The 24,910-nt window shown below is 33.0% G+C and overlaps 4 protein-coding genes across 5 annotated transcripts; 3 read left to right on the top strand and 1 right to left on the bottom strand.

The window, feature by feature from the left end:
* Positions 1-1,852: 1,852 nt before the first annotated feature.
* LOC123211018 (IQ domain-containing protein IQM1-like) lies at positions 1,853-3,887 on the top strand. Its single transcript, XM_044629518.1, has 8 exons — positions 1,853-2,115; positions 2,210-2,327; positions 2,425-2,490; positions 2,603-2,691; positions 2,791-2,878; positions 2,984-3,214; positions 3,298-3,399; positions 3,474-3,887. Exons 1-8 carry the CDS (start codon positions 1,853-1,855, stop codon positions 3,885-3,887), a joined length of 1,371 nt encoding a protein of 456 aa, XP_044485453.1.
* A 1,621-nt stretch (positions 3,888-5,508) lies between these two features.
* LOC123210760 (protein IQ-DOMAIN 8-like) lies at positions 5,509-9,222 on the top strand. Its single transcript, XM_044629232.1, has 5 exons — positions 5,509-6,124; positions 6,196-6,429; positions 7,696-7,899; positions 8,031-8,144; positions 8,249-9,222. Exons 1-5 carry the CDS (start codon positions 6,059-6,061, stop codon positions 8,873-8,875), a joined length of 1,245 nt encoding a protein of 414 aa, XP_044485167.1. The 5' UTR covers positions 5,509-6,058; the 3' UTR covers positions 8,876-9,222.
* Positions 9,223-18,977: 9,755 nt separating this feature from the next.
* LOC123211019 (transcription factor MYB26) lies at positions 18,978-20,976 on the top strand. Of its 2 annotated transcripts, XM_044629519.1 has the most exons (4): positions 18,978-19,227; positions 19,435-19,567; positions 19,639-19,768; positions 19,870-20,976. In XM_044629519.1, the coding sequence occupies exons 1-4, from the start codon at positions 19,225-19,227 to the stop codon at positions 20,672-20,674; spliced, it is 1,071 nt and encodes a 356-aa protein (XP_044485454.1). In that variant the 5' UTR covers positions 18,978-19,224; the 3' UTR covers positions 20,675-20,976. The 2 variants fall into 2 exon arrangements, with proteins under 2 accessions (XP_044485454.1, XP_044485455.1); XM_044629520.1 differs by having other exon boundaries at positions 18,978-19,567.
* A 1,888-nt stretch (positions 20,977-22,864) lies between these two features.
* Positions 22,865-24,830, bottom strand: LOC123212081. Its single transcript, XM_044631119.1, has 3 exons — positions 24,455-24,830; positions 23,695-23,788; positions 22,865-23,275 (listed from the first exon to the last, which is right to left on the bottom strand). Exons 1-3 carry the CDS (start codon positions 24,693-24,695, stop codon positions 23,203-23,205), a joined length of 408 nt encoding a protein of 135 aa, XP_044487054.1. The 5' UTR covers positions 24,696-24,830; the 3' UTR covers positions 22,865-23,202.
* Between the last annotated feature and the right edge of the window lie 80 nt (positions 24,831-24,910).

Raw genomic sequence — 24,910 nt, 5'->3', positions numbered from 1 at the left:
ATTTTCAAAGTTAATGGGGGGATACTTGAGAAAAACGCATACTTTGGGTGGGAAATAGTCCTTTGGCCTTAAATTATATATTAAAGTATGTATATATATTTTTATATTGAATACTAAATTATGACTTTATGAATGAAATGGAAACATAAGGTAAAATCTTTAAAATTTGAGAAAAATTTATGTCAAGAAAATTGATCTATATAGAGAACTATTAATTTATGCATGAAGTGTTTGACATGACCAAATTATAGAAATTTAGAGAAGCCCAAAGGGCTATTTCCCACGCAAGTTTTATCTTGATCTTAAAAACATACATATGATAGATGAAAAATCTAAATATCCATCTATGAGTTAATAATCATTATAATTTTTAGTTATAAATGAAAGTAAAATTGTTATTTTACTACTAAACTCTAAATTTTTAAAAGTTAATAATATTTTTTTCTCAGGTTTTAAAAACTAACATTTCACCCCATTCTCAAAGTTTGAAAAATTCAGATTTCTTCCCTAGACTTTGTTTAGCTTCTTTGACCACCACCATTCCAATTATGGACCGATGCTTTCCACCTATATTCCAAATTTGATGATGAAGGATAACCACCTAACCACCAAAAAGAATGACGATTGTCGGCATCACGTCTGAAAGACTCAAAAAAGAATGACGCTTTGCTGTCCTTCTCATGTTGATGAAGGATGACACTTCATTGTTCAGATGACAAAGTGTCGTCTTTTCTTGTCTCCTCTGGATGACGCGATGAAGTATTGTCCTTCATGGTGGTTAGGTGGCTATCCTTTGTCGCTAGATCTGAAAGATGGGTGAAAAGTGTCGACCAATGGCCAAAATGGTGGTGGCCAGGGAAACTAAACAAACCCTAAGGGTAAAATATAAACTTTTCAAACTTTGAGAATGAAGTAAAATGTTAGTTTTTAAAACTTGTGAGGAAAATAATATTAATTTTTAAAAATTTAATGTTTAATAGTAAAATAATGATTTTACCTTTATTTATAACTGAAAATTGTAATGACAATTAGTTTATAAATGGGTGTTTGAATTTTTCATTTATCATAAGTATAATTTTGATATTGAACTAAAACTTGGGTTGGAAATTGTCTTTTGCCCTTTAGAGAATTTAGTAAACATTATATTTTCTTCCATTCATTAAATTGTGCCGAACTTTCTATTTCTTTCTCTTCTCAATCAATATGTCGTCTTCAAAACGACTTGTTTATTTTTCCTCAGAATTGACTAACATGCATATTGGGGCAAAGCTTACCCTTGTGTTTGACCTTTTATTTATGGAGAAATACTCTTTTTCATATGACTATTAATATAATAGAATGTGTGAAACTTTGAACCGCTTATTGTTTTCAAACTCCCAGCATGCATGTAGCTTTGTAGTATTATCTAAGTCAGTACGATTTCTTTTACCGTTCAAACTATTGAATTGAAGGGAATGGGTTTAGGGTTTTCAACAAGAATTGTCCTCTCTAGCGTTTTTGAAGGTGACAATTGTATCGGACTTTTCAATATGAAGTCTTCAAATGGTTATGTGGTTTGTAGTATATATAGATGAAGATATTGGTGCAATAAGTGTATTGAAAACTAGCTAGCTAGCTGATAAGTTCATTTCTCAAAACTAGAAGAGCTTCCAGGCATCATAATATTCATCGATCAATCAATTCCGCGTAACAGGTGAAATGCATACTAATTTTAGTCTTTTAGGCCATTATCCAAAAAAAATTCTAAGTTATGTATGTGATTATTTTCTTTTACAGGTAATCTTTTAGTGCGAAATCTGTCGACTTAGAGGCAAAGGATTACAATCATCATCATCATCAAAGGGGGACAAAGATGAGAACTATCTTGAGTTTCAAGAACAAAGAGTTGGTTATTGAATTACCCATTAATGAAGAATCCATGAGCTTCAAGAGCCTGAAAGCACACATTTCAACACTCAAAAATGAAGTTAATATGAATAGAGACAATAACTTGGTTTCGGAGAAAGCAAAAACTCTTGAAAAAGCTGAAACCAAGTTAACGTTGCAGAAGTTTTACAAGAGTTATTGGACTAGAAGAAACCAAGCTGCTTGTGCTGTGGTTATTGAGACGCTAAGGTTTGTTAATTGATTAATTTTCCCTCTTTAATATATAATGGCTAGGTGCTTGTTTGATTTCATATAATAATTATTGTACGTTTTCTTGATGCAGCTGGAAAGAAATGGAGTGTGCAGCTCTCAGGCAAAGTTCTGTGTCATTCTTTACTGCTGATCATAAGTCAGAAACTGTTGTTTCCAAATGGCAAAGGGCTTTAATTAGGGCTGCCAAGGTATTTTCATTTCTTAATGATACGTTGAATTTGTCCAATTTGGTTGTCTTATATCGATAGATTTTCAGTTGATTTATATTATATGTGAATGTTGTAGGTTGGAAAAGGTTTGTCCAAGGATGAGAAGGCTCAGAAATTAGTTCTCATACACTGGCTTGAAGCTGTGAGTTCACATACAAGACATCCCTTATATATTTTCTTATTTTATTCCAACTAGCAGAATATTTTATGAACTTGATAATAATTTTCACTTGAATTAATTACTTGTGACACAGATTGATCCACTTCATCGCTATGGTGGCAATCTCCACCCTTATTATGATGTCTGGTTAGAAAGTGAGAGCAATCAGCCTTTCTTCTACTGGTAATTAATCAAGAAAATTACTTCCTACAATTTAAAGAATTTACCTGTTTAGTTTTTATCTGAAGCTTTTTAAATACTAACACCTTTGTGAAAATGAAGGTTGGACATTGGAGACGGCAAAGACCTCAGCCTTGAGAAGTGCTCAAGGGCTGATTTACAGCTTCAATGCATCAAATATCTTGGACCTGTAAGCACATACATGCATACATTAGTCCATTAATTAGAACCTTTAGAATTAATATAGATTTACAATATAAAATATCAAATAAACTTTCTTAATATGATGATGCAGAAAGAGAGGGAGGCGTATGAAGTAATAATGGAAAATGGTAAACTTGTATACAAACAATCTAGGGTTTTCGTGGATACGCCCAAAGGTACTGTATGGATATTTGTCCTAGGTACTTCCGGGGACTTCTATGTTGGGGAGAAGAAGAAAGGCTTCTTTCAGCACTCAAGTTTTCTTGCTGGGGGTACAACAAAGGCATCTGGGAGATTGGTTGCCCACAATGGCATCCTTGAGGTATTTTTAAATGGAGCAACACTATGTATATTCAATTTAAATACACAAATGACTAGAATTTATATATTAAATTCTTTTTACAGGCTATATGGCCATATAGCGGCCATTATCGTCCAACAAAAGAACATTTCAAAGAATTTTGCAGCTTCTTAGAGGATCATCAGATAGATTTGACAACTATCAAGGTAAATTGCACTTGATATTTTCTTTTTAATCGAGTCAATTAGTGTTAAATTCTGGTGTTAAATGGTATGTGCAGAAATTTGCAATTGATGAAGATACCCCTCCTAAAGTTATACAAAAAGTGGAACCTATTAAATCAGAAGAGTCTGCAGTAGTAACTCGTGAATCCATTGACGAGGCAAAAAAGCATGCCTCAGAGAAAGAAGAAGAATCCATCAAAATGAAAGTGGAATTTATGAAGAAGCCACCATTGTTACAAACATGGAGCAAAGTGGCGGGTCCAACAAAGCTTCAGTTTCATACAGTTGAACAAGTTCTCAATTTGTCTCCTAGAAGTTCGGTTAAGCCTGCAGGGTCATTTTTAATAAGTAGTGGACTTGTTGCTTCTCCAAGACCTAGTTCAAAGATTCAGTTCTCTCCTAGTACACTTGCATGCTTAGGGTTAGGACTCCCTAATCCAATTCATCTTTCTAATTTAACTAATAATTAGACTTGATTAATTAGATTATGCTTTTGGGAATTATCAATGCTAATTAAAAGTCCTTTTTTTTTTTCATAAATATATTATTTTAGATACATATTAATTGGGGTCCTTCATCTTCTTGATCTAGTCTAAATCAGTTATCCTCTTTTGAGGATTTTTAATTTCCAGGTGTTTTGACTGATTCTTACCCCTGTAGAAATTTCAATCTTTGTATCAAGGCAATGTTCAATGAAAATAATTTTTATCTATGACTCTTCCATCTATTTAAAATGTTTACTTGGAATTATGAATTTTATAGTCTCATCAAACTTTACAATGGGGAATTCCTTCTCATCTTAATCATAAATTGAATAAATAGAGTTAATTTTTTGCAATTAAATTCATTTAAGTTATTATATCTCAGTTTTTACCACTATTTTTAATTAGTAATAAAAAATTAATTACTAATTGTATATTTTTTAAGAACTTCTACCAAAAAAGAAACATGCCCAAAATCTTTTCAACAAAACTTTAACTTCTCCCCTAAATAAGATCCAATGGAGATAGACATGAGTCACTCTTATTTAAATTTATAATTTGAATTATGATTATTTATTATAATAAAAAAATTTTAAATTATGATAAAACATTAATTATCATCAATAGAAGTCAAGTCACATTACTTCTGAACGTGTAAAGCCTGATAGATTTTTGAGCAAAGCTCCATGGAACAAGAGAAATTGCCCAGAAAAGACACAAGAACAATAATTATTATTATAAAATTTTATTTTAATCTGGACTTAATTAATAATTAATTCAGATTAGTTTAAAATAAGGGGCGGCTAAAGGTCATCATAGCCGTTACAGTCGTCACTTTTTTTAGCAAATTACCATGTCCTAGCCAAGGTTTGAGAAAATCACAATTTTCGCCTCTTGAATTTAAAAACTACAATTAGCACTCAAAATCCAACTCTCTTACAAAAAAACAATGATTAAAAGAGTAAAAATATCTCTTTTTTTTTTCACAAAATTTTTAAGAAAATATTAAATAATAAAACAAATTTCAACATTAGATCACTAGATTGCTTTGGAAAACTATAATTTAGTCAAAATCATATTAAATAGATGTAAAATAATAAGATTAGATCTCTTTAAATATAATTTTAACAATCTAAATCTAACCTCATAATTAATGTGTTATTTAGCCAAAAAAGCATAAAATAGGTGATATTAAGTGGTATTGTGCTTTAGTTTCGATTCTAATTGTTAGATTGCATCAAACAATAACAAAAACACATATTGAAAATGGTATGATTATATTGAATTTAACAAAGTCGTACATTTTTTATATGATTTCGATCTCTCTATCCCACTAGATTGTTGGTGATTCTTTTAGGGGTAACATTATAAATTTATAAAAGTGAAATAAATGGAGTTAATATGATAATTTTCCTTTCTATAAAGTGACAAGACTTCTTTTCCATTTCCGAGTTAAGTTTTGGGTGACATTTGTTGTTTTTAAATTCAAAGGGTTGGAAATGTTTTTTTCCATACTTTGGGTGGAAAGTTAAATTAACTATTTTTATAAATTCGAATTTCAAATTCAAACATCTGTCACTGTCACTTTAACCCACCAACGGTCTCTTGAGCTTTTGCTGCCCATTTCTAACACTCCCTTCTTTCCACTGCTCCACCCTCTCTCTTCTCAAGCAACCCACTCTCCAGTTTCTGCTGTCCAAAAACAGTTTTCTAAAACACTTCTCTCTTCGTTCTACACTCTCATCTTTCGTCACAAGCACTCACTCCCCCAGCTTTTGCTGTCAAAATTTGTTTTCAAAAACCAGTTTTTTTTTTTAAAACACTTCGTTCTACACTCTCTCTCATCTCAAACAAGCACTCTGCAGCTTCTGTTTTCAAATTCCGTTCCCCAAAAAACAAGTACTCTGATCTTTCAGTGCAAGCACTCTAATATCCAGCTTTTGTTGTCAAATTCTATTTAAAAAAAAAAAACAGTTTTTTGAAACACTTCCTCTTTAACTGCTTCTCTAATTTTTCGTTGTGAAAGAAAGGAAAAAAAAAAAAAAAAACGAAAACGCTGGTTGGTTTCAAAAGCTCCATTTTTTCGCTCGTATTAGTAGTTCTCTGTTGCCAGAAAACAGTTTTTGGTAACGCTTATCTTAACGAACCGAACTTTTCAAATGGGTGTTTCTGGAAAATGGCTGATATCACTGATCACTCAAAAAAAACTTCAAATTTCAGACCAGGTGAGGAGAAATTTTTTTTTTTTTAATTTTTGTTCTGTTTTTTTCATTTTGAACGTCTGGGTTTTTTGTAGGATAAGGTGAATGACAGTAACACCAAGAAGAAGTGGAGGCTATGGAGGAGTCCGTCAGAAGGGTTAGGAGCTTCATCAAAGAGAGGCCGCGTGTCGAACTCAGATGCGTCTGTTTCTGATGATGCGTTCAATGCAGCTGTGGCTACAGTGGTTAGAGCTCCACCCAAGGATTTCAAGATGGTCAGGCAAGAATGGGCTGCAATTCGCATACAAACAGCATTTAGAGGCTTGTTGGTAATTCTTCTGTTATTTTTTTATTATTTTTATTTTTATTTTTTGCGGTTTAATTAATTTATTAAAATTCAAGAATGATAATACTTATGATATTTTATTGAAATGACGTTGTGTAAAAGTCTATAATTCATTATTATTTTGATGTTGAGTATTAGTAATATCATATTGAGCATTCTGTGGAAACAATTACAAAAGTCACACTGTGTTTCTAAGATCAATTCTGTTAGTAACAGAGAATGTCATACTTAATATATCTCACATTGAATTGTTAGCAAATATAATTGTAAAACAATATCAGTTCAGTAACATATGACGTCTGATTTGTAAATCAGATTATTCTCGTGTTGTTAGACTCTAACATTGTATGACATTTTACATTGTGGGTAATGGCCTATGTTGTCATGAGTTGTGAGATTCATCTTTGAGGCCACTATACATTTGTTTCTTGAAGTTATTAAATTTTGGCTATGAAATAACTAGTTGAAGCTGTAAATTGCAAACTTTTAGCTCGGTTGGATTAGGAGTTAAAATTTCTGTGCATGGTGAGCGATGTTGGTCTCAATTAACAGTATTTTTGAGCTAATCTGTTGTCATTCTACTCCAGAAAATTGTGAGTTTTGGTTAGAGCTTTAATTGTAAATGATAGATGAGAGTTTAATTGACAAGAAAGAGACCTCCTAATGTTTGCTTGGTTTGGGGATTTTCTTGTCCATCATCGAGTTATTTCATTGTTAATTTACTTCATAGAAGTGTTTTTATTTGTTTTTTGATATGCTTGTTAATTCTCTTGAAGAAAGTTTCCTAGTGTGACATAGATTTGTTGTCAATAAGAGTTAAGAGATGGTGATAGTTTATTATGCATGAGAAATGGAAACAAGAGTTAGTATTTTGCTTGATTGTATTTAGAGTGCATCTGGAAGGCAAAACCAAAAGGAAAAGTTGGCATGCTTGTGCTTTCTATGTGCTTCCTCTGTTTCTAATCAGCTAATTTAACAGTGACCAAAGCAATTCTGCCTTCAAGTAGAAAATCATTTAAGGTCTTAAATTCCAGCATGTGGAAGTTGCTTTACCAATTACATTTGACTGTCAACTTTTACATAACCTTAGCATCATATGTAATTTATTAGAGAGTATCTCATTAAGTAATATGTCACTTTGTAACATACTTGTTGGGTTCAAAATTTTCATGCAAATTGAACTACTGTTAGATTTTTCTTCTTGTGTGTGGGGTTGTAATTTTGTTATATGAGAATATGCTAATGGCAGGCAAGACGAGCTTTGAGGGCCCTGAAGGCAGTGGTGAGGCTTCAAGCTATTTTTCGTGGGAGACAGGTGCGAAAACAAGCTGCTGTGACACTGAGGTGCATGCAAGCTCTTGTTCGAGTTCAGGCTCATGTATGGGCAAAGACTGTGAAAGTATCTTCCAACGAGGAAGCTGTGGATCAGGTTGATCCTACTAAGTTGGCTGAGGTAATGTTTTGCAAGTGAGCCGATGATTTGATTTTATATGATTCTAGTTTGTAATAGCGTTATGTATGTTAATTAACAAGATTTTGAGGGTACTTTCAGTTCTCATGACTAGACTAATTGATTTTTTGCAGCAAGGATGGTGTGATATTCCTGGAACTGCAGACGAAGTTAGAGCAAAACTAAAACTGAGGCAAGAGGGAGCAATCAAGAGGGAGAGAGCAAATGCTTACTCCCTTTCTCAACAGGTTTTTCTTCTTTATATTATTAGCTAGTTAGTGGAATAAGTTTCCAGTTAATGCTTCATGTGAAGAAAGAAATATTCATGTTTATAAGATGTGATGCTGTACAGCGAACAAGATCGTGTCCTAGTCCTAATTCAAGAGCAAACAAGCCAGCACTGTCACTCAAGCATCACAGGCTAGATAAGAACAGTCAGCAATGGAGCTGGCTAGACAGTTGGATGGCAGCCAAGCCGTGGGAAAACAGGCTGTTTGAAGAGGTTCATATGGACCCATCTGAAATGATGACTCCATTTTCAAGGTTCTATTCCAGTTCTTCTGAACATTACCCTGTAAAAGGAAGAAGGATTAATGCAACTGCTAAAACCCACACTGAACATCAAATTACTCACTCATCCTTCTCCCCAAGTTCTGAATCTCTGTATGACAAGACCTCTCCATCAAGTTCATCTTCATCTGTTTCTCTAACTCCAGTGTCAGGCAATATTCTTATGGTGGAAGGATCAGACGATAGTTATTACCAAAATCCAAGCTATTTAAGTCACACAGAGTCAACCAAAGCTAAGAATAAGGCTACAAGGTTTTCTTCTTACAAGAATCCATTGGCATTTACTAATGGAGACACCAGAAGCTGTGCTGACTCTAATCCTTCATCCAACTTGTGTAATGATTTGTACCCACCAATCCCATTGGATCAACATGATTGGTTCAGGAATCAACGACGCCAAGGGAGATAAAATTTGCTCAGTACAACAGCTTGTTGCCCAGTTCAAATTGTGATAACAGTCTAGTTACATAGAGACTTGCATCAAAGGATTGATGCTGAGTCGTTGAAACTAGTACCCAAAACTTGGTTTAGATACATATACATGTATTATATTAGTATTTGGAATGCTTGTATTCATATATTTAAAATATGTTGCTTCCATGACTATGGACTATGTTTTCTTTTGTCTACGGCTTAATCTGAAAAAGGCTTCAGATAAGCTGTAGAAAAATGGTATTTAAGTCTACCTTCTGGGTTTACTTAGTTAAAAGAGATGAATTTCTGACTAATCCGTGTTGGATTGTTTGTTTAATGAAAGATCAAAAGTGTGTCCTTTGGAGATTAATGAAAGATTGATTGTGTGTGGACTAAATGACAATTAGCAGATACAACATGACCAATTGCTTCTCGTGGATTTTCAAAACCGGGCTGTGAAAAAAAGGGATATGCATTGGAATACATGCCTGGGCTATTATGTATCTCAATAACTGTTATGTGCAGAGGATTATTTACATAGTTCGATCGTCAAAGACAATCTACTCCATGGACAAACAAGAGAAAACAAAGTTCACCGTGAATAAAGAATATCAACTTCACAATCTCTTTATGAGTTAAAAAACCAGAAAATTGATATAAACCACAACCAGTCTTTCTTATGTTTTGGTGCTCTTTGCCTTTCATATTTATATACAAAATATGATATGTTTAGGATTATCTCAACCTAGGACCAGATTTCTCTTTGATCTAATCATAACTAGTCAGTTCCAAAATCAAATCTCTTAAGGAAATCAATCAGCTATCTCTATCTGGTATGCCATATCTTTAATTCTTCATTCATATCTCTAACGCCACGTGATAACTAACGACACCAAAATGAATTGAGTGTCGAGACCAGGCTGTTGCTTGAGAAGTATGGAAGGAGGTTATGAATGATTTCGAGTATATAATATGATTTTAGAAGCTGCAAAGCAAATAGATTAACCAAACTTTGTGCTTTAACCCTCGGGCATTTCTCTTACGTGCCATATATATAGCAAAGCATATTTCTACTATGGACGTCTATACTATAAGAAGCAGACCAATTTGAGTCTCATGTACTTTTAGAAGCTGCAAAACAAATAGATGGCCCAAACTTTTGAATCTAATCTTCTACATTTCCCTTGTACATTTTATCCCGAAGAATCTTTTCTCCCTACTGAATGTTTGCAATCACGATAGCATGATACATTATGATAAAGTTACTCTAACCCATTTAGCAGACCTTGAGATTCATGATATCTCATCAGCTGTTTCCCACATATAAAAAAAAAATCATAATTCAAGGCAGAATCAAGTGAAAAGTAATTGTGGGGCTCTTGATTAATTTCCATAAACATTCAGAATTTGATTCAGTTTTGAACACCTTTTGGTCTGGTCCCAATTGCAGCTCAATTATATGCGTAAATGGAATGGCTAATAGGTCTCAGAAACAACGCGAAGAACAGGTTTCTCCTAAAAACATTGAATTGAATCCCCATACATTAATCAAGCTAACTTCTGAATCATTATTTACATGAAGATTTCCAAGTTCTAATCAAGTGACAGGTAATAATTAAGCTTGATTAGACTTGGTCAACCAGAATCATTGCTAATATTCCCGTACTTGTACCATTTAATTAACACAAGAATAAAATCCAAATGGGAATTTTCTACCGCCTAGGATAAGCTGGCAGAAACTTAAGTTAAATATATATGTAATTCTTGTAAATTAAACGTTGTATAGAGAAGAAACTGATAAGATACTGGGATAAGGTAATTAATCTTGATATCTATCATTGGATTTCTTTGATAGTCAACTAATCAACGACTAGAAACTGAGGTTGAATGAAATTCTTGTAAACATAAAATGTCATACTTATATTGTTTGCAAAGGAAACTGGATATGATATTAAGATAAAGCTACCCCTATACCATTTCTTCCACAGTAAAGTGATCAGAGGCTACAAATTGAGAGGTTGAATGTAATTCTAGGAAACATAGAAAGTCATACTTATAACATCTATAAAGGAAATTGATATGATACTGAATAAACCATTTTTTCAACAGTAACATAAGCATCCTTGGCCAAAGTTAAAAGAATAACGTTTAATTTTACAAATGCTCCTTGCTTGGAATAGTAATTAGAGGGATGAAATGAACAGAAAAATAAAAGGCCATGGTGGTTGATATAACATGTATAAATAATGGTCCCAATATTCACGGTGAGAAAGAGGACCACAGGGCATCAAAATCATCCCCACCTGACGTATACTTTAAATGAATTAATCTTTCTAGATCTCAAAGCAATAGAAAGAAATGGAAAAGAGAAGATTTTTAAACATAAAAATTGTACGTGAAATGGTTACCAAGTCGATTTCACTAGTAAAGTTGTTTGTTATTTGGAGAAGCTTTAAACAGTATCTTCAATTCGTTAAAGTTTTGACTTCTATATACATTGCATGAACTTCCCACGTGGAGAAGCTAGCCAGCAACAAAATTAAAACGAACAAGATTTTCCCCCATCAAATTAAAGCTGCAAAATTTTCTTGGATATATCAAAGTTTGATATGATTTCATATATGAGGTGAAAGGAAAGGTAAGGAAAGGGAAAAAACATGGAAAGGTTTCTTCAACTTGGAGTAAGTGGACTTAAATTTCTTTCTTTGGGAGGTTGCCGTGAAGAAAAGTTAAAGGAACCGTGGGAAGCAAGTGGGGACTTGTAGGGTTACCTACATTTTGTTGTATATACATTTTCATGTTCATTATCAATCACTCATCTCTCTGGAGGGATTTTTTTTTTTTTAAATCTCAAAACTAAGATGCATCAGAATTAGGGTTACAACCTTTATAAAAACGGTCAACAGATAGGTCAAATGATTTGACCGTGAAAGATCATTCCTGACATCAACTGCCTTAACATTCTGTTTTTCATTGTTTTTGTTGGTTTAAAGAAAAGGGTTTTTATAATAAGTAGTAATTTATAAACTTTGTACATAAAGTCAAGTATGCAAAATGATATTGAATTATCCATTAATTGACACATTATTTATCTTTATTAATGAGTTGGTTTTACATTTTTTCTCTCTCAATTATAATATAACATATCATTTTGCATGCACATTTTGTAAGACTTGTATTATTCTTTTATAATAGTGTTATTTCATAAAAGTTTGGTGTCACTGCATCATTCTTATCTCTATCTTCTTTATGTAAAATTGATAAGAACAATTTGTCTCTCGCATAATTTGATAATTGATTGATTTTATGGAAGAAGTAAACAAGTTTTTCACACATTGCAAACTTTTATGTGTGCAAGTAAAAATTATTAAGATTCCTTTACAATTGTCAAGGCCAAAAGATGTTGACGATGTGTCTTGGTGTTTCTTGGTATAATTGCACATCCCTTTTCTCAATTGGATTAGAAAAAATATTAATGTCTTACCCTATTGCAGATTGGCTTCCCCACTCTTCTTTTTATCCAAGCTTTTTAAAAATCTAGGAGAATTATTGCTATTCTTTTATAAATTATAATTACTTGCTCAATCCAAGATAGAAGAAAGAGGAACTAGCTCTTACAGGGTGAACTTGCTTATCATAATAATAGTTTGACAAAAGTATTTGCCACAATTTTGTCCCCTTAAGTCTCGTTGGATAATAATTTTTTCTTTTATCTAAATGAAATAACAATAACCTTTTATGGTTCTTGGGGGATAATTGTCATTCAGAAAAATCTCGGGAGAAGTATTAAACCCTTAACATAATTTTTTTTAAATTTTGATAGAAATACAATAATCATTCATCTATAATCTGTCAAACTCAAGATGTATATTTGAACTCATAACACAAATTGCATAATTCTTAATGACTAAAGGACAATCAATTGATGTTGGAATCTACATCTTACTAGCTTCAAACGGAACCCTTTGAAAAAACAAAAACAGTATTATAGACAATTGAAAAGGACCTATACCAAAATCCAAATGTTGTGTCAAGAGAGAGGGAGGACAAAGTAAAGAAATTGCAAGGCATTATGTCTTGTTCTTGACAAAAACAATCTTATAGATAATTGAAAAAGACAAATACCAAAAACCAAATACGGTGTCAAGAGAGAAAATGAAAACAGTCAAGAAATTGCAAGGCATTATGTCATCCAGTACTTGTTCAAACAGAGATAAAATTTTGAGTTGGGAAAAAGAAGCAAATTTTGGCTACTGTAATTGTCCTCTGATGGCTCAATAAATAAAGCAGGAGAGTGGTGGCTGAATTAATTGTCGCATGTGCCCACAATTAAATCAAGGATATTCTATGGTCCTATGGGGGATTATTATTGATTTTTTTTTCCTTCCATCAGAAGCAATCCAATCTTTTACATTTTTTTATTTCAGAAGCAATGCATGAAAAATTTTACCAAGTACTTGGCAAAACATGTTTCACCATACGAGAAAGAAAACTTATGCATTTTCCTTTAACCTTTTTTAATTTTTTTTAAACCTTGGGATTATTGCAATTAGTTATTGGAATTTCATGTGCAATACAGCTATATATTTCCAAGAAATAAAAAATAACCTTTTTTATAGTCATATACTTCCATATTTAAGCACACACATCACATATTTTTGTGTTGTGTGCTCAGATATATGAACACATAAAATATCACAAATCATATAGAAGAAAATAATAATATTACCCACTAAAAAATATATATAATATAAATTGATAACTAATTTGTTAATGTCGTCTTTGTCTATGAAAATAATATTATAGAAAATTTTATATTGAAATTTCTAATAGGTTTTGATATTTTTCTTCAAATCTTTAAGTGATTATAAAAATTATAAGAATTTTTCAAGAACCTTGTTAATGAAAAAAATCATATTTCATGAAACTTCAAAGAAAATTATGATAATTAACCATATATAATCTCATAGACAATGAGTTTAGTAATTACAGATCAAAGCAAATTAATTAGATTTGCTAGGTCGGATCTCCATGTTTATCCTTTCCCACCTAAAGATAAGGAGAGAACAAAAAAAATGACCTTATATTACGATTGGAAAAGGATCAAGAGCAACAAAAGGACATTTTGTTTGAATTATTAAGAGAATTTAACCAAGACTAGACAAGAACCGGGGCCCTAAAACTACTATATTTTTACATGGAATCTTTACAAGGTTTATGAAAATTATATAAATAAATTAGTCAAATTGATTTGTTTTTATCATTTCAAATTAAATGAACATTTCCCAATTTGAAACATTTCCTCCTTTTCATGAATTGCTTTGTTTAATCTTTGTGAAATGGGTTTAGAATGCATCTAATTAACGTTAGCTATTGTGTAACTTTCGATATTGTATGTATCTTAATTAATTACATATTATTAACCACCCTTCTAATATTGACATCACATCTTATAATTAATCATGTTAGTGTGAAAATTTGTACAAACGATAAGTACATCAAACCTTGGTAGAATTTCATATAAGAACATGGAAAAACACACAAAATATAAAGAATAATCAATCTTTAATATGGTTCAACCGAAAATATCAGAGGCATGGTAGTGTTATTTTCTGAGCATAAGGAGAGAGATTGCAAAATTGTAATAATAATTATGCTTTCAAGTGTGTCTAATGTCATGTCCTCAACTTTCTACTATTATGAATTTATACTAGTACGTGTTAGAGTTATATATTTAATTATCGTAGAAAGTGTGGAGATTGGTGGATTGATTGGTATTATTATGATTCCAAAGCGGTGCAAAACCAATTACACTTGAATTACAATTGTCAAAATTGAGGAGAATGATTTTAAGATAATAGAAAATTATTATTTAATGTCAAAGTGACTGTGAAAGTTATGATAGATATGGACCATCATTTCTTGTCTGTGGCTTTTAAAAGAAACTTGCATTCCATCGAGGTGTCTTCTTGAGCTAGGAGATAGCTTATCAACTTACAAACTAGTGTAACATCTATCCATAGTTGTTAATCACTTCTATGAATATCACGTTCATGAGTTTGACCAAAGAGAAGTTTTGACCACATAATAATTAGCCTTTAGTATTTAGAGTGCAGGCAATACTATAAAAACTCATTAACTTTTTACACAAATGAACATTGCATGGGTGATAAGGATTTACTGATTGTTAAGATAAGGGTAGGTACTAAGTATTTAATGTTTCGCATCAGTGAGTTATGTGCCCATTGAGTCAATTCAAACACTTATAATGTCTTGCAAGTTATGTCTCATGCTCACAGGTGGATGGTCGACATGCATTATAATGCTATCTTGGATGGCTTGGATTACTTCTCATTTTTTCCTGAAATGCTTATAAGAAAGCTCCTAAATACATACTTAGGTTTTGCAAATTTCCTCCATCATACACCTCCTTTTCCTCGAGAAACCCTAATTTGTTTAAGAAGGTCTTCAATAACTCAACCATTTTTCTTGCGCATTTGTTCTCAAGTATTTTTCAAGGTAAGACCCTTTTGTCTCTTGCTATTTGAGTAGAGCTTCTAAGGAAATATTGGTTAGGGTTTATCTTTCATGACATTGGGTTGGTTATTAGGTAAATTGTGTTTATTTTTGTTTTCAAATGTGTTTTGAAAGTTCTAACTATGACAAAATTTTCTTTTACAATGAGTTAGAAAACTCGCTTTCTAAATAAATGTTGTATCTGATTCACAAAAAAACAAGGCTTCAAGACAAGCTGCACTTAAATGTCCTATAGAAGTGAATCCTAGGGTTCAGCCTAATAGGGTTATACCTAAAGGAGAATGAGTATAAGAGAATATCCCGCCAATTAGTGTTTAGACAAGTTACTCTTTCACACTAACCCATTGTATGTTTTAGTTGATTTAGAAGCCACAAATTCATTTGGGAGGTACCTTCTCAACTTGTGGGTTGTGTAACACTCATCTACTAGTTATTGATCATTCCTATAAATGTCATATTCATAAGTTTGATTGAAAAGGACTTCTGACTGTATAACAAATGAATTGATTTTACAATATGGTTATGCATGAGAGGTAGTATTATAGTCTAATTGAAGTAATAATTGAAACAAGCAACTAAATAGATTGATATTTATGTCCTTATCGGGCGCAGTAATTGATCCAAATTTGGAAAATTAAGCTAGGTCTCAATTTGTACGAAAAGGAGAGGAAAAGGGAGGGCTTTCGGTTACTTTGGTAATTAGGATTGTTTAGTTTGCTTAATTTGTCATTTACTATTCATTTGATTAGATTGGTGACCTAAAAGAAAAGTTGTAATGCCACACAAGAATAGAAAATCTTGTATTTATATACTGATATAATCAATGTCTTCACTTTAATCTCACAATCTAGCTAAATTTTATGTAGTTTTGTACTGTTTAAAGAATGCTTAAGAATTCAAGGCTAGGTAATAGAGTAATATATAGCCATGGAAGGATATAGTTTGAGCCACAAAGGTGGGGGTTATCCAAGCAAGAGGACATGAATTTGAAACTCACTAATGATCAAACTCTTGACTTACATATATGTGTGTGTGTGTGTGTGTGTGTGTGTGTTGTGATTTATTAATTAATTTAATAAACCAAATTTAATTACTATTTCTATAAATGCTTACTTCATTGAAAGAATGTACATTAAGGATTAATCAAAGCCACACCTTAAGTTAATTAATAAGAATTGGGAAGTAGTTAGGATTTTCTATTTGAAGGAAAATTTTGTGAGAAAAATAAAGGAATTGTGGACCTTATAAAATGCATGAAATTATTAGCTCTATCTTTCCATTAACACATTGTGTTTCAATACAATTTTAATTTGACTCGAGCCTAAAGAGGGCCACCTTTTTCACTGCCTCCCTTTCATTTAGAAGAATTCTTAGGCCTAATAATTCAAAAGTCTTTTTCAATTGAAAGAAAGCAATTTTTTTCTTCTGTTTTTGTTTGACATCAAAGGGTAAAATTAAAGTAAATGAATAGTATGAAATTATTTGTACTGTTAAATCTCAGTATACCCAAATCACAAAAGTGCCTTCACCTATATGTATTTCAACATTTCTGAATATTAATTAAGTGTTACCATTGTTCTCATTGTTTTTTTTATATTATTGTTATTATATAAAATATTCTAATAATTTAGTAGATAATGAGCCCTTAATATGCTAGCTAACTCCATATTAAAGCTCTTAAATCCTTTTCATTATTGTCTTAATTATCAGATAAAGTAGTACCAAAAATATTAATGTTTTCAATTAAGAGAAGATAACTAAGAAATTAATTAAATTATTAATTGCTGGGCTATATTGTATCATTTCTTCACCAACAAAACTCTTATCCTTTTGCTTTAATGTTACACTAAAATGGCTACTCTTATTATTGCATTTTGTATTCTTTGTAAAATTCACTTGACTTGATGAAATTTGTCCCCCTTGCCCAAATAAATCAAATCATATAATATATTAAAATATCATTTATATAGCTATATTAACATCACATTACATGTGAACATATATTCTATTAGAATTTATAATTGAATTTGATAATTAGTAAATATAATCCAATGATCCCAATGTCGTAGAGATGATAAATGTTTTTTTTTTGTTTTTTTGGTTGAAAGACACGAGATTGAACAATTATAAGTTCGATCAAGAGACAAGTTAAAACGGAGAGATTCTCTTGGAACATTTCAGTGTAAAACACTGGAGCCAAATTGTTTCCCATTGAATATTAGGGGAACAAACGTGATAAAATTTCAATAATTTGATGTCATTTCACTCAAATTTTCTCACTGTCTTTCATTAGTTGCTTTACTGGAAGCATGAATTTGACCTTTGGGAATAATTGTTTATGGCGGTCATGTCACAATTGGAAAACCAGAAAAAGAGCAACAAATATATACATCCGTAGCATACGTGTATATATATACAGCGAGTGAGGGAGAGAGAGATAAACAAAATGAAGGTGATCTAGGTTGTTTCATTTAATAATTGACGATTAAGAAACTCAAGAGACAAATGATATCAAAATCTAATCGTCTTGAAGTTGAAGATGACAATTTGTAGATTTGTAATTTGACTATGGAAATTCATTTTACTCATCCTACTTGACGTAAGTGATAAATGTCCTTTGATGTGAAACATATTAAATACATTAAGAGGGTGTTTACAATATTGTTATTAATGTTAAACACTTTGACCCTAAGTCAGTGTTGGGGATTGAAATTGGCTAGTGAGCAAGAGATCAAGTGTCTTTAAACTTCTAAACTTTGAGAGATTAGAGTTAACCCCATATGACAAATACCAATCCCATCAAGTACGATGTATAGATTCTAAACATTTCCTCCATGGAAACTAGATTCAACACGAGATTCCTCCTTATTTAAATTTCTGAATCAACAAATTAAGGTGGTAAGATTTCACGTCCAACCCTAGCTAGGGCCGGTGTTATTTATATATGCAATGTGGGTAGATTTTTTAAAAGACAAAATCAGCTCAATTTAGCTAAATTTGTCAAGCAAGCTACGGTGGATTTCTCCTTAGGCCACCACTGACCTGAATTTGAACACCTAATTACAAAGCTACATATATGTAGCAACCATATCTCTCGTGATTAACAAATTTGACCAAATAAGATCAGGAAAATGCCTTATTTAAAAGTTCTATCTATACATTTTAATTTGAGCAATGCTATGTATACCCATTTTTGGTACACAATTCATGTACACAATGATGTGTCATCATGTAATTAGTTAATTTTAAAACATTTGTCATTATATGATAAAGAAACATTCAATCACATAATAACATCTCATCTATGTATACAAATTGTATACCAAAAATAGGTACACATAGTTTTATTGTTTTAATTTTAACTTACGTACTGTTAAAATGTACTGTATTTGGTCAATAGTAGGAAGTTCAGTTATATTTACTGAAAGGTAAAAGCTCCAATGAGGAGATTCCAAGTCCGTGTTCTTTTGTTTGATCTGCCCCAATCAAATTATTCCAAATATTTTAATGCAGTTGCAGCCCTTGGCTCATCTTAAAAATCTGCCATCAATGATTTGATGAATTATGCAAAACTAAGAATCAATCAAGGTGGTGACACATATTTATATATACACACACACATAGTTTTTATCATCAACCATGCATTAGAAGGACCAAAAGTTCTTGGTTCGATGAGTAACACGTGTACAATGCAGGACAGACCCATCTTCAGAAGGAGCAAACAAAGATCCTAATATAAGCCATACAAGTCTTACAAGATGAACTGCAGCTTTTAGCCTTTTGCCTGCAAACCCTAACTGGGCCACCATGGTACTGCTGTCTTCATTAATTTCTTAAGGCCACCCTCATTGCATTCTCTTTCACTTTCTCATTATCAAACCAATTCAACCACTTCAAAGTTTTTTTTGATTTGCTAGCTCTCTCACATTTTGTTACTCGGGTGGTTTCATATGTTTGTCTTTTTAACTTTTTGATCTAGCTCCTTCTTCTGTCATTGCCTGCAAAAACTGGTTTCAGATGGGACATCACTCTTGTTGCAACAAGCAGAAGGTCAAGCGGGGGCTGTGGTCACCGGAGGAAGATGAGAAACTCATCAATTATATATCAACTTACGGACATGGTTGCTGGAGCTCAGTTCCAAGACTTGCAGGTTTTTATTCTCTCTTTTTGTTTGGAATTCACCAACTTTTGATTTTTTCTTTACTGATTCTTTTGGTGCAGGGTTGCAGAGATGTGGAAAGAGTTGCAGGCTGAGATGGATAAATTATCTGAGACCTGACTTGAAACGTGGGAGCTTCTCTCCTCAAGAAGCTGCTCTCATCATTGAGCTTCATAGTATTCTAGGAAACAGGTAGTTCGATTTTTTTTAAGAAGCAAACCTCAGTGGTAGAAGAAAATTTTATATACCTGTGTCTATCTGACATGATCGTTTGTATGTTATTTCATTCATAGATGGGCACAAATAGCAAAGCATCTTCCAGGAAGAACTGATAACGAAGTGAAGAATTTTTGGAACTCAAGCATAAAGAAAAAGCTCATCTCTCACGAAGTTCCTGCTTTCGCAAACTTCTCTGATTTTCATAACCCTAGTTGTCCCGAAGGAGTTTACATCCCTTTAACTGGAAACCCTAATTTGATTCAACAAGATCAGTTCTTCCTTCCTTCTCCATCTCCAATTTTGCAAACTTTTGGTCAAGCTGAATTCAAATTGAATCAAAACAATTTCAATGTTGGTTCATTTCATTTTCCTCCTTCTATGAACCCTTTTTTGCCAACAAGTTCATCTTCATTTGAGCATTCATGTTGGTCATTGCCTAATTATGTCCCTCAACGCCTTGATGATTCATCAAACCATCTTCAAGAGAACCGAATTTTCAACAATGATAATAACAATATCATTGTTGATCGAAGCGTTATCACTATGGCGCCGTATCATAACAATCCTTTAACAGTGCCGACAATGCCTAAGCTTTGTGACATCCTTGAAGCAAATAACATTTGCAGCAGCATGCCATCTTCATCTGATTCTCTAGAAGTTGATGACCCAATTGCTAGACTTGCAACAAGTAATAATTTCCCATCTGGGTCATATCCTCAACTGCCAATAACCAATCCAATGGACTGCATCGATGCCATCATGTCAACCCTGCAGCCGGCGTCCTCATCCTCATCTTCGTCATCATCATTGTCACCATTACCAAGAGGGCAATACTTGACAAACCCTAATTTTCCTGCAACAACCAGCTGGGGTCCATAGACATGATCCCAAAATTAAAAAGTTTTAGGTATTTCATGTATTCAATTTAATATTATGTAGCATGCATTTACTCCTTGAAATATGCATAAGATGGTGAGTGCAACTGTTATAGGATAACCTAAGTGTTTTCTAGTTCAGGTGCTTCAGTGAGTTCTGATTTCTAGCTATAATTTGTTCCATAAATATGTGTAAGTTCTTTCACATGTCTCTCGCTTAGATTTACACACACTCACATATATATAAATTTGTATATCAGCCACCTCTCCAGTGAAAACTACTTTATGCATATCTCCATTATTTAATTTGCCCCTTTTTTCGCAGCTACTTTTATATAGATGAGAGCATTGGATAGTACAGATTCATTCATGTAAACTTTACGGTAAGATTTTATTAAAAGCCACGTATAGATAGCTCAGAAAAGTAAGTTGTACATTCAAAGTACTCATCAAGCGAATGGTACCACAAAAAACACGTCAGAAAAATGTCACATTAGGCAAATTATGTTACATATTTTCCAACGTAAAAAGCCTGTGTCACTGTACATTAATCTAAATCTACCTCAGCCTTCGACGCCGTTGGTTGGGTTACTTTCTTGACATGTGGTTCTTTTTTTATTTTCTTTTCCTTTTACTTCTTTTTCTTTTCCTTTCCTTTCCTTTACTTCTTTTTCTTTTCTTTGCGTTATTTTTCTGATGTATGATTATGTTTTTGGAGTTTGAAAGCATTGACTTGATCACTTTCATAATGTCTTTAAAGGAAGCCAATTAGTCCTGCCTTAAAAATGAAGTGAAAGGTACACTCTGGCCTACTTGCATGATAATAGAAGCTTGTTGGTGGTTACGACAAGAAAATTAAAATTAATTTAATTTATTTTAGCCCTACAGCTAGTTTGAGTACTGACAAAAGAGTTTTATATATAAGGAGGTATGACTTCAAATCCGTCCGACAACATTTGGTTGTAAACGTATGATCAGTTTGGTTTCGAAAAGGAATATATATATATAATTTATTTTATATTTTACCCATCACTAGAGCATATACATATATATGGAATAAAAGATGATGATCAAATTACGTTTATTTAATTGGAATGTCAAATGTTTGGCTCAAATGATTAGATAATATTCATGTCACATGGGTTAGTATAATTACTTACCATAGAATGGTCTCACTAGTTTAAATGTGGAATTAAATTGGTTAAAAATGTAAGACCTTTGAGGGTCACTGGGACCTCTCAGGATTCTGGCGCCATGTGCAGCTTCATGCCCAGTATAATGACATTGAAAATCTGCACGTTGCTAGAAAACTTCCCAGATACAATAGTAACAATTTATTGAATTGGGTTGATGACGTTGTCATGGTTATGGTTTTTTTTTTTTTTTTGACAGTGCTGGAAGTTTTATGGATGGACCATTAAAGTTACCCACATAACGTAAAACTGACTTAAAGGCTTTCAATTGTGGGAGCAAGTGAAACATTGAGTTGTGACATTTAACAAACACGTAAAATCGCAACGTTTTGCCGTAGATGATTTTTTATCACTTGGTTCTTGATGATTCCAAGAAGCAACAAGGGAAGGCCTCACTTTCCTCTCATCTCTCTCCAAAGGATGGTGCTCCGGCTACTGATTGTAAACATTAATCTTGTTAATGAGAAAAATTGAGGTATTACATATTCAGTATCTTCTTAAGAGTGCTTTTGAGTTTTTCCTTGGTTTTATTTCAACAAAGTAGAAATTTTCAGTGCCTAACAAGTCTTTTATCAATTGGGCCTATGAGGATGTGCCAGGATTTGTATAAGTACAAATTCACATTTGGAGTTGTCTTTTGAATGGTGCCTGGCGCGATGAAATTCCAGAATGGCAGTACTTCGGCTCCGTTAGTATTTCAAACAATTAAATGCGCAGCCCTTGGCAGATGAAGTTATTCCAGACCTCTGAATGAGAACGGCTTTCTGTTTCAGAAGAAAAATCCATTCCAGGGTAACTGCCCTAGTGCACATGTGAGCAATATTCTCATAAACCAATAACCTGCTATATATCATCTTTAATATCTAAATTGATACTCTATTCATGCTTGGTATGGCCCATGCAGCTATTATAAATGCTCATGTTATCACTCCTAGGAATACAAGGTAGCAAGTGCTCGCACTCATTCCCGTCAAGGCATTAGAGGTGCCTAGTATCATTGATTTGGATCAACAGATCAAGATTATAACATTTCATTGCTCTAGTATTGAACCAAATCATGGTTGCAGCTACAATTTGCGATTATTAAAACTAGACAATTGCATTACAATCCTAACAACAACATATTCCAGCAAAATAATATAGAGAAAAGCACAATATTTTAAGTGAAAAAATAGACCAAAAAACAAGTGTCATGGGATTGCAGTCATAATTCGTTTGAGCCAATGATAGGTTGAACATGACAGAGCAAAAGTGTATTTGATTTGCTTTAGTGCACCATATTCAAAGGCATGTCCTAAATTTGATGCTGCTCCAATCAATTTTGACACAAACGGAGCTACTAAGCAGTAATTCTTGACCGACCCTTGGCTATTCTTCGAGCAATAACTCTCCGTCCACCCTTGGTTGCCTTGCTGCTCAGGTATAAGAGTGGATTAATAACACAAGTATATTATACTCATCTTTTAAGAAGGCAATAAAATGCATATTCCTATGGAAAGGCACCCAGCCAGGACATGGTGACCATTCCAATTTCCAACATAGTCCAATTATAACTACAAGTTGCATCAACATATGCATTCCGAGAAACAACATTAGAATGCAAATTCATGCAATTAGAGAATTTAATGATGTCACGGGCAAAATTTTGGTCAAGAGAGTAAAAGATTTTCTACGGTTGCAAGTTACAGAACTGCAATGCACTAAAAAAGACCATTCAGATTGTCTAAAGTCAAGCTAAAATTGATCCCATAGGCACAGCAGAGAAGGAAAGGAAATATATACAAAGTTCATGAATCCTCAAAGAAGAGGCAAGACAGGGAAAGAGAATCACCGAGCAAAGAATCCATGATTCCTCTTACGCCTGATGGTGCTAGGCTGGAACGTCCTTTTGGGGAATAAAAGCATTGGCTCACTTGATGAATCTCCTGCAGAGAAATAATTGAAAAACAAATAAAGAAGCTTATAGGATCAGTAATTTCACTGCTAACCAATCCACAGAAAGTTTAAAGTTCAACTGGTGGCAGATTCAGGCATATTTTTGCAGGCAAATGAGTAACAAAAACAACCTCAGCTAGCAGCAAGTGCAATTGGTTTAAGCATAATGTTAAGATTTTCTGTTTTTTATCATATACACAACTATCAAATAAGTAATCAGAAAATTGATGAAGAAAGAAAATCCAAAGAAAAAGGAACCACAATATGCGTGACAAATGATTTCAAGGAACAAGTAAAAGGTCTCATTACGAGAATTTATTCATATAATCCCATCACACTCTCAACAACACTTTTCTCTTCAAAACCATCACCATTTTCAACCACATATACAACCTGCAATTTCACTTCACTCAAATTCCCAAACCATCTCATACCCACTAAAGAACTAAGGCAGCAATAGAAAAACTAGATTGCTTCTTCGATCAAACGAACACAAGAACTGCCAGTTCAGTTCTTGCTAACAACATCTAACTCCAACTCAATAAAAACACAACGCCATTCAAAATGCATACTAATTTAAATCAGAGCACCAAACAATAAATAAATAAATAAATACAGAATAAACATACAAAACAATAGAGGATGTGAAAGTGCACCTTCAGGCAAGAAGAATTCGAGAGAAGGCAAGCCAGAGGGGTGGAGGAGAGCTTGCGAAGAGAGTTTCAAGAGAGAAGAGGCGTCATTCTGAGGGGGAAGATGGACGGAAGTATGGACTTTAGTGAGCGATGGGAACAAGTGAGGGTCGGTGGTGGTGTTTGATTGGTGAAGCAACGGCTTTTTGGAGACCAAGCGATTCAGCAGAGATGCGCCGGTTCGGATTAGGGTTTTGGTCGCCATGGTTTTTGAGTTCGATTTCAGAGACGGTGTTTCGTCGTTCAAATAAACCCCGCAAGAGTGGAAACTCTTTTAACGAACTGCCATTGAATTTTTTTTTTAATTTCTAATTAATAATTTAAGATTGATATCTTACAGGTCTTTGCAACTCAATAATCATTGGGAAAATATTTTTAATTTTAGTAATTAAATTTTATATATGAGAAAATAAATGACTA

This window comes from Mangifera indica, chromosome 3 (assembly GCF_011075055.1).
Source record: "Mangifera indica cultivar Alphonso chromosome 3, CATAS_Mindica_2.1, whole genome shotgun sequence".
Taxonomy (NCBI): Eukaryota; Viridiplantae; Streptophyta; class Magnoliopsida; order Sapindales; family Anacardiaceae; genus Mangifera; species Mangifera indica.
This window is presented reverse-complemented; position numbering and strand designations above follow the sequence as displayed.

Excerpts from the sequence above, each read along its gene's own strand:
- LOC123211018 (XM_044629518.1), top strand. The coding sequence starts at position 1,853 with ATGAGAACTATCTTGAGTTTCAAGAACAAAGAGTTGGTTATTGAATTA. Across the intron at positions 3,215-3,297 it reads CCCACAATGGCATCCTTGAG|GCTATATGGCCATATAGCGG; the intron begins GTATTTTTAAAT and ends TTCTTTTTACAG. Across the intron at positions 3,400-3,473 it reads TAGATTTGACAACTATCAAG|AAATTTGCAATTGATGAAGA; the intron begins GTAAATTGCACT and ends TGGTATGTGCAG.
- LOC123212081 (XM_044631119.1), bottom strand. The coding sequence starts at position 24,695 with ATGGCGACCAAAACCCTAATCCGAACCGGCGCATCTCTGCTGAATCGC. Across the intron at positions 23,789-24,454 it reads CGAATTCTTCTTGCCTGAAG|GAGATTCATCAAGTGAGCCA; the intron begins GTGCACTTTCAC and ends ATTTCTCTGCAG. Across the intron at positions 23,276-23,694 it reads AATCATGGATTCTTTGCTCG|CAAGGCAACCAAGGGTGGAC; the intron begins GTGATTCTCTTT and ends ATACCTGAGCAG.
- LOC123210760 (XM_044629232.1), top strand. The coding sequence starts at position 6,059 with ATGGGTGTTTCTGGAAAATGGCTGATATCACTGATCACTCAAAAAAAA. Across the intron at positions 6,430-7,695 it reads CAGCATTTAGAGGCTTGTTG|GCAAGACGAGCTTTGAGGGC; the intron begins GTAATTCTTCTG and ends TGCTAATGGCAG. Across the intron at positions 8,145-8,248 it reads CTTACTCCCTTTCTCAACAG|CGAACAAGATCGTGTCCTAG; the intron begins GTTTTTCTTCTT and ends GATGCTGTACAG.
- LOC123211019 (XM_044629519.1), top strand. Across the intron at positions 19,568-19,638 it reads CTCAGTTCCAAGACTTGCAG|GGTTGCAGAGATGTGGAAAG; the intron begins GTTTTTATTCTC and ends CTTTTGGTGCAG. Across the intron at positions 19,769-19,869 it reads CATAGTATTCTAGGAAACAG|ATGGGCACAAATAGCAAAGC; the intron begins GTAGTTCGATTT and ends TTTCATTCATAG.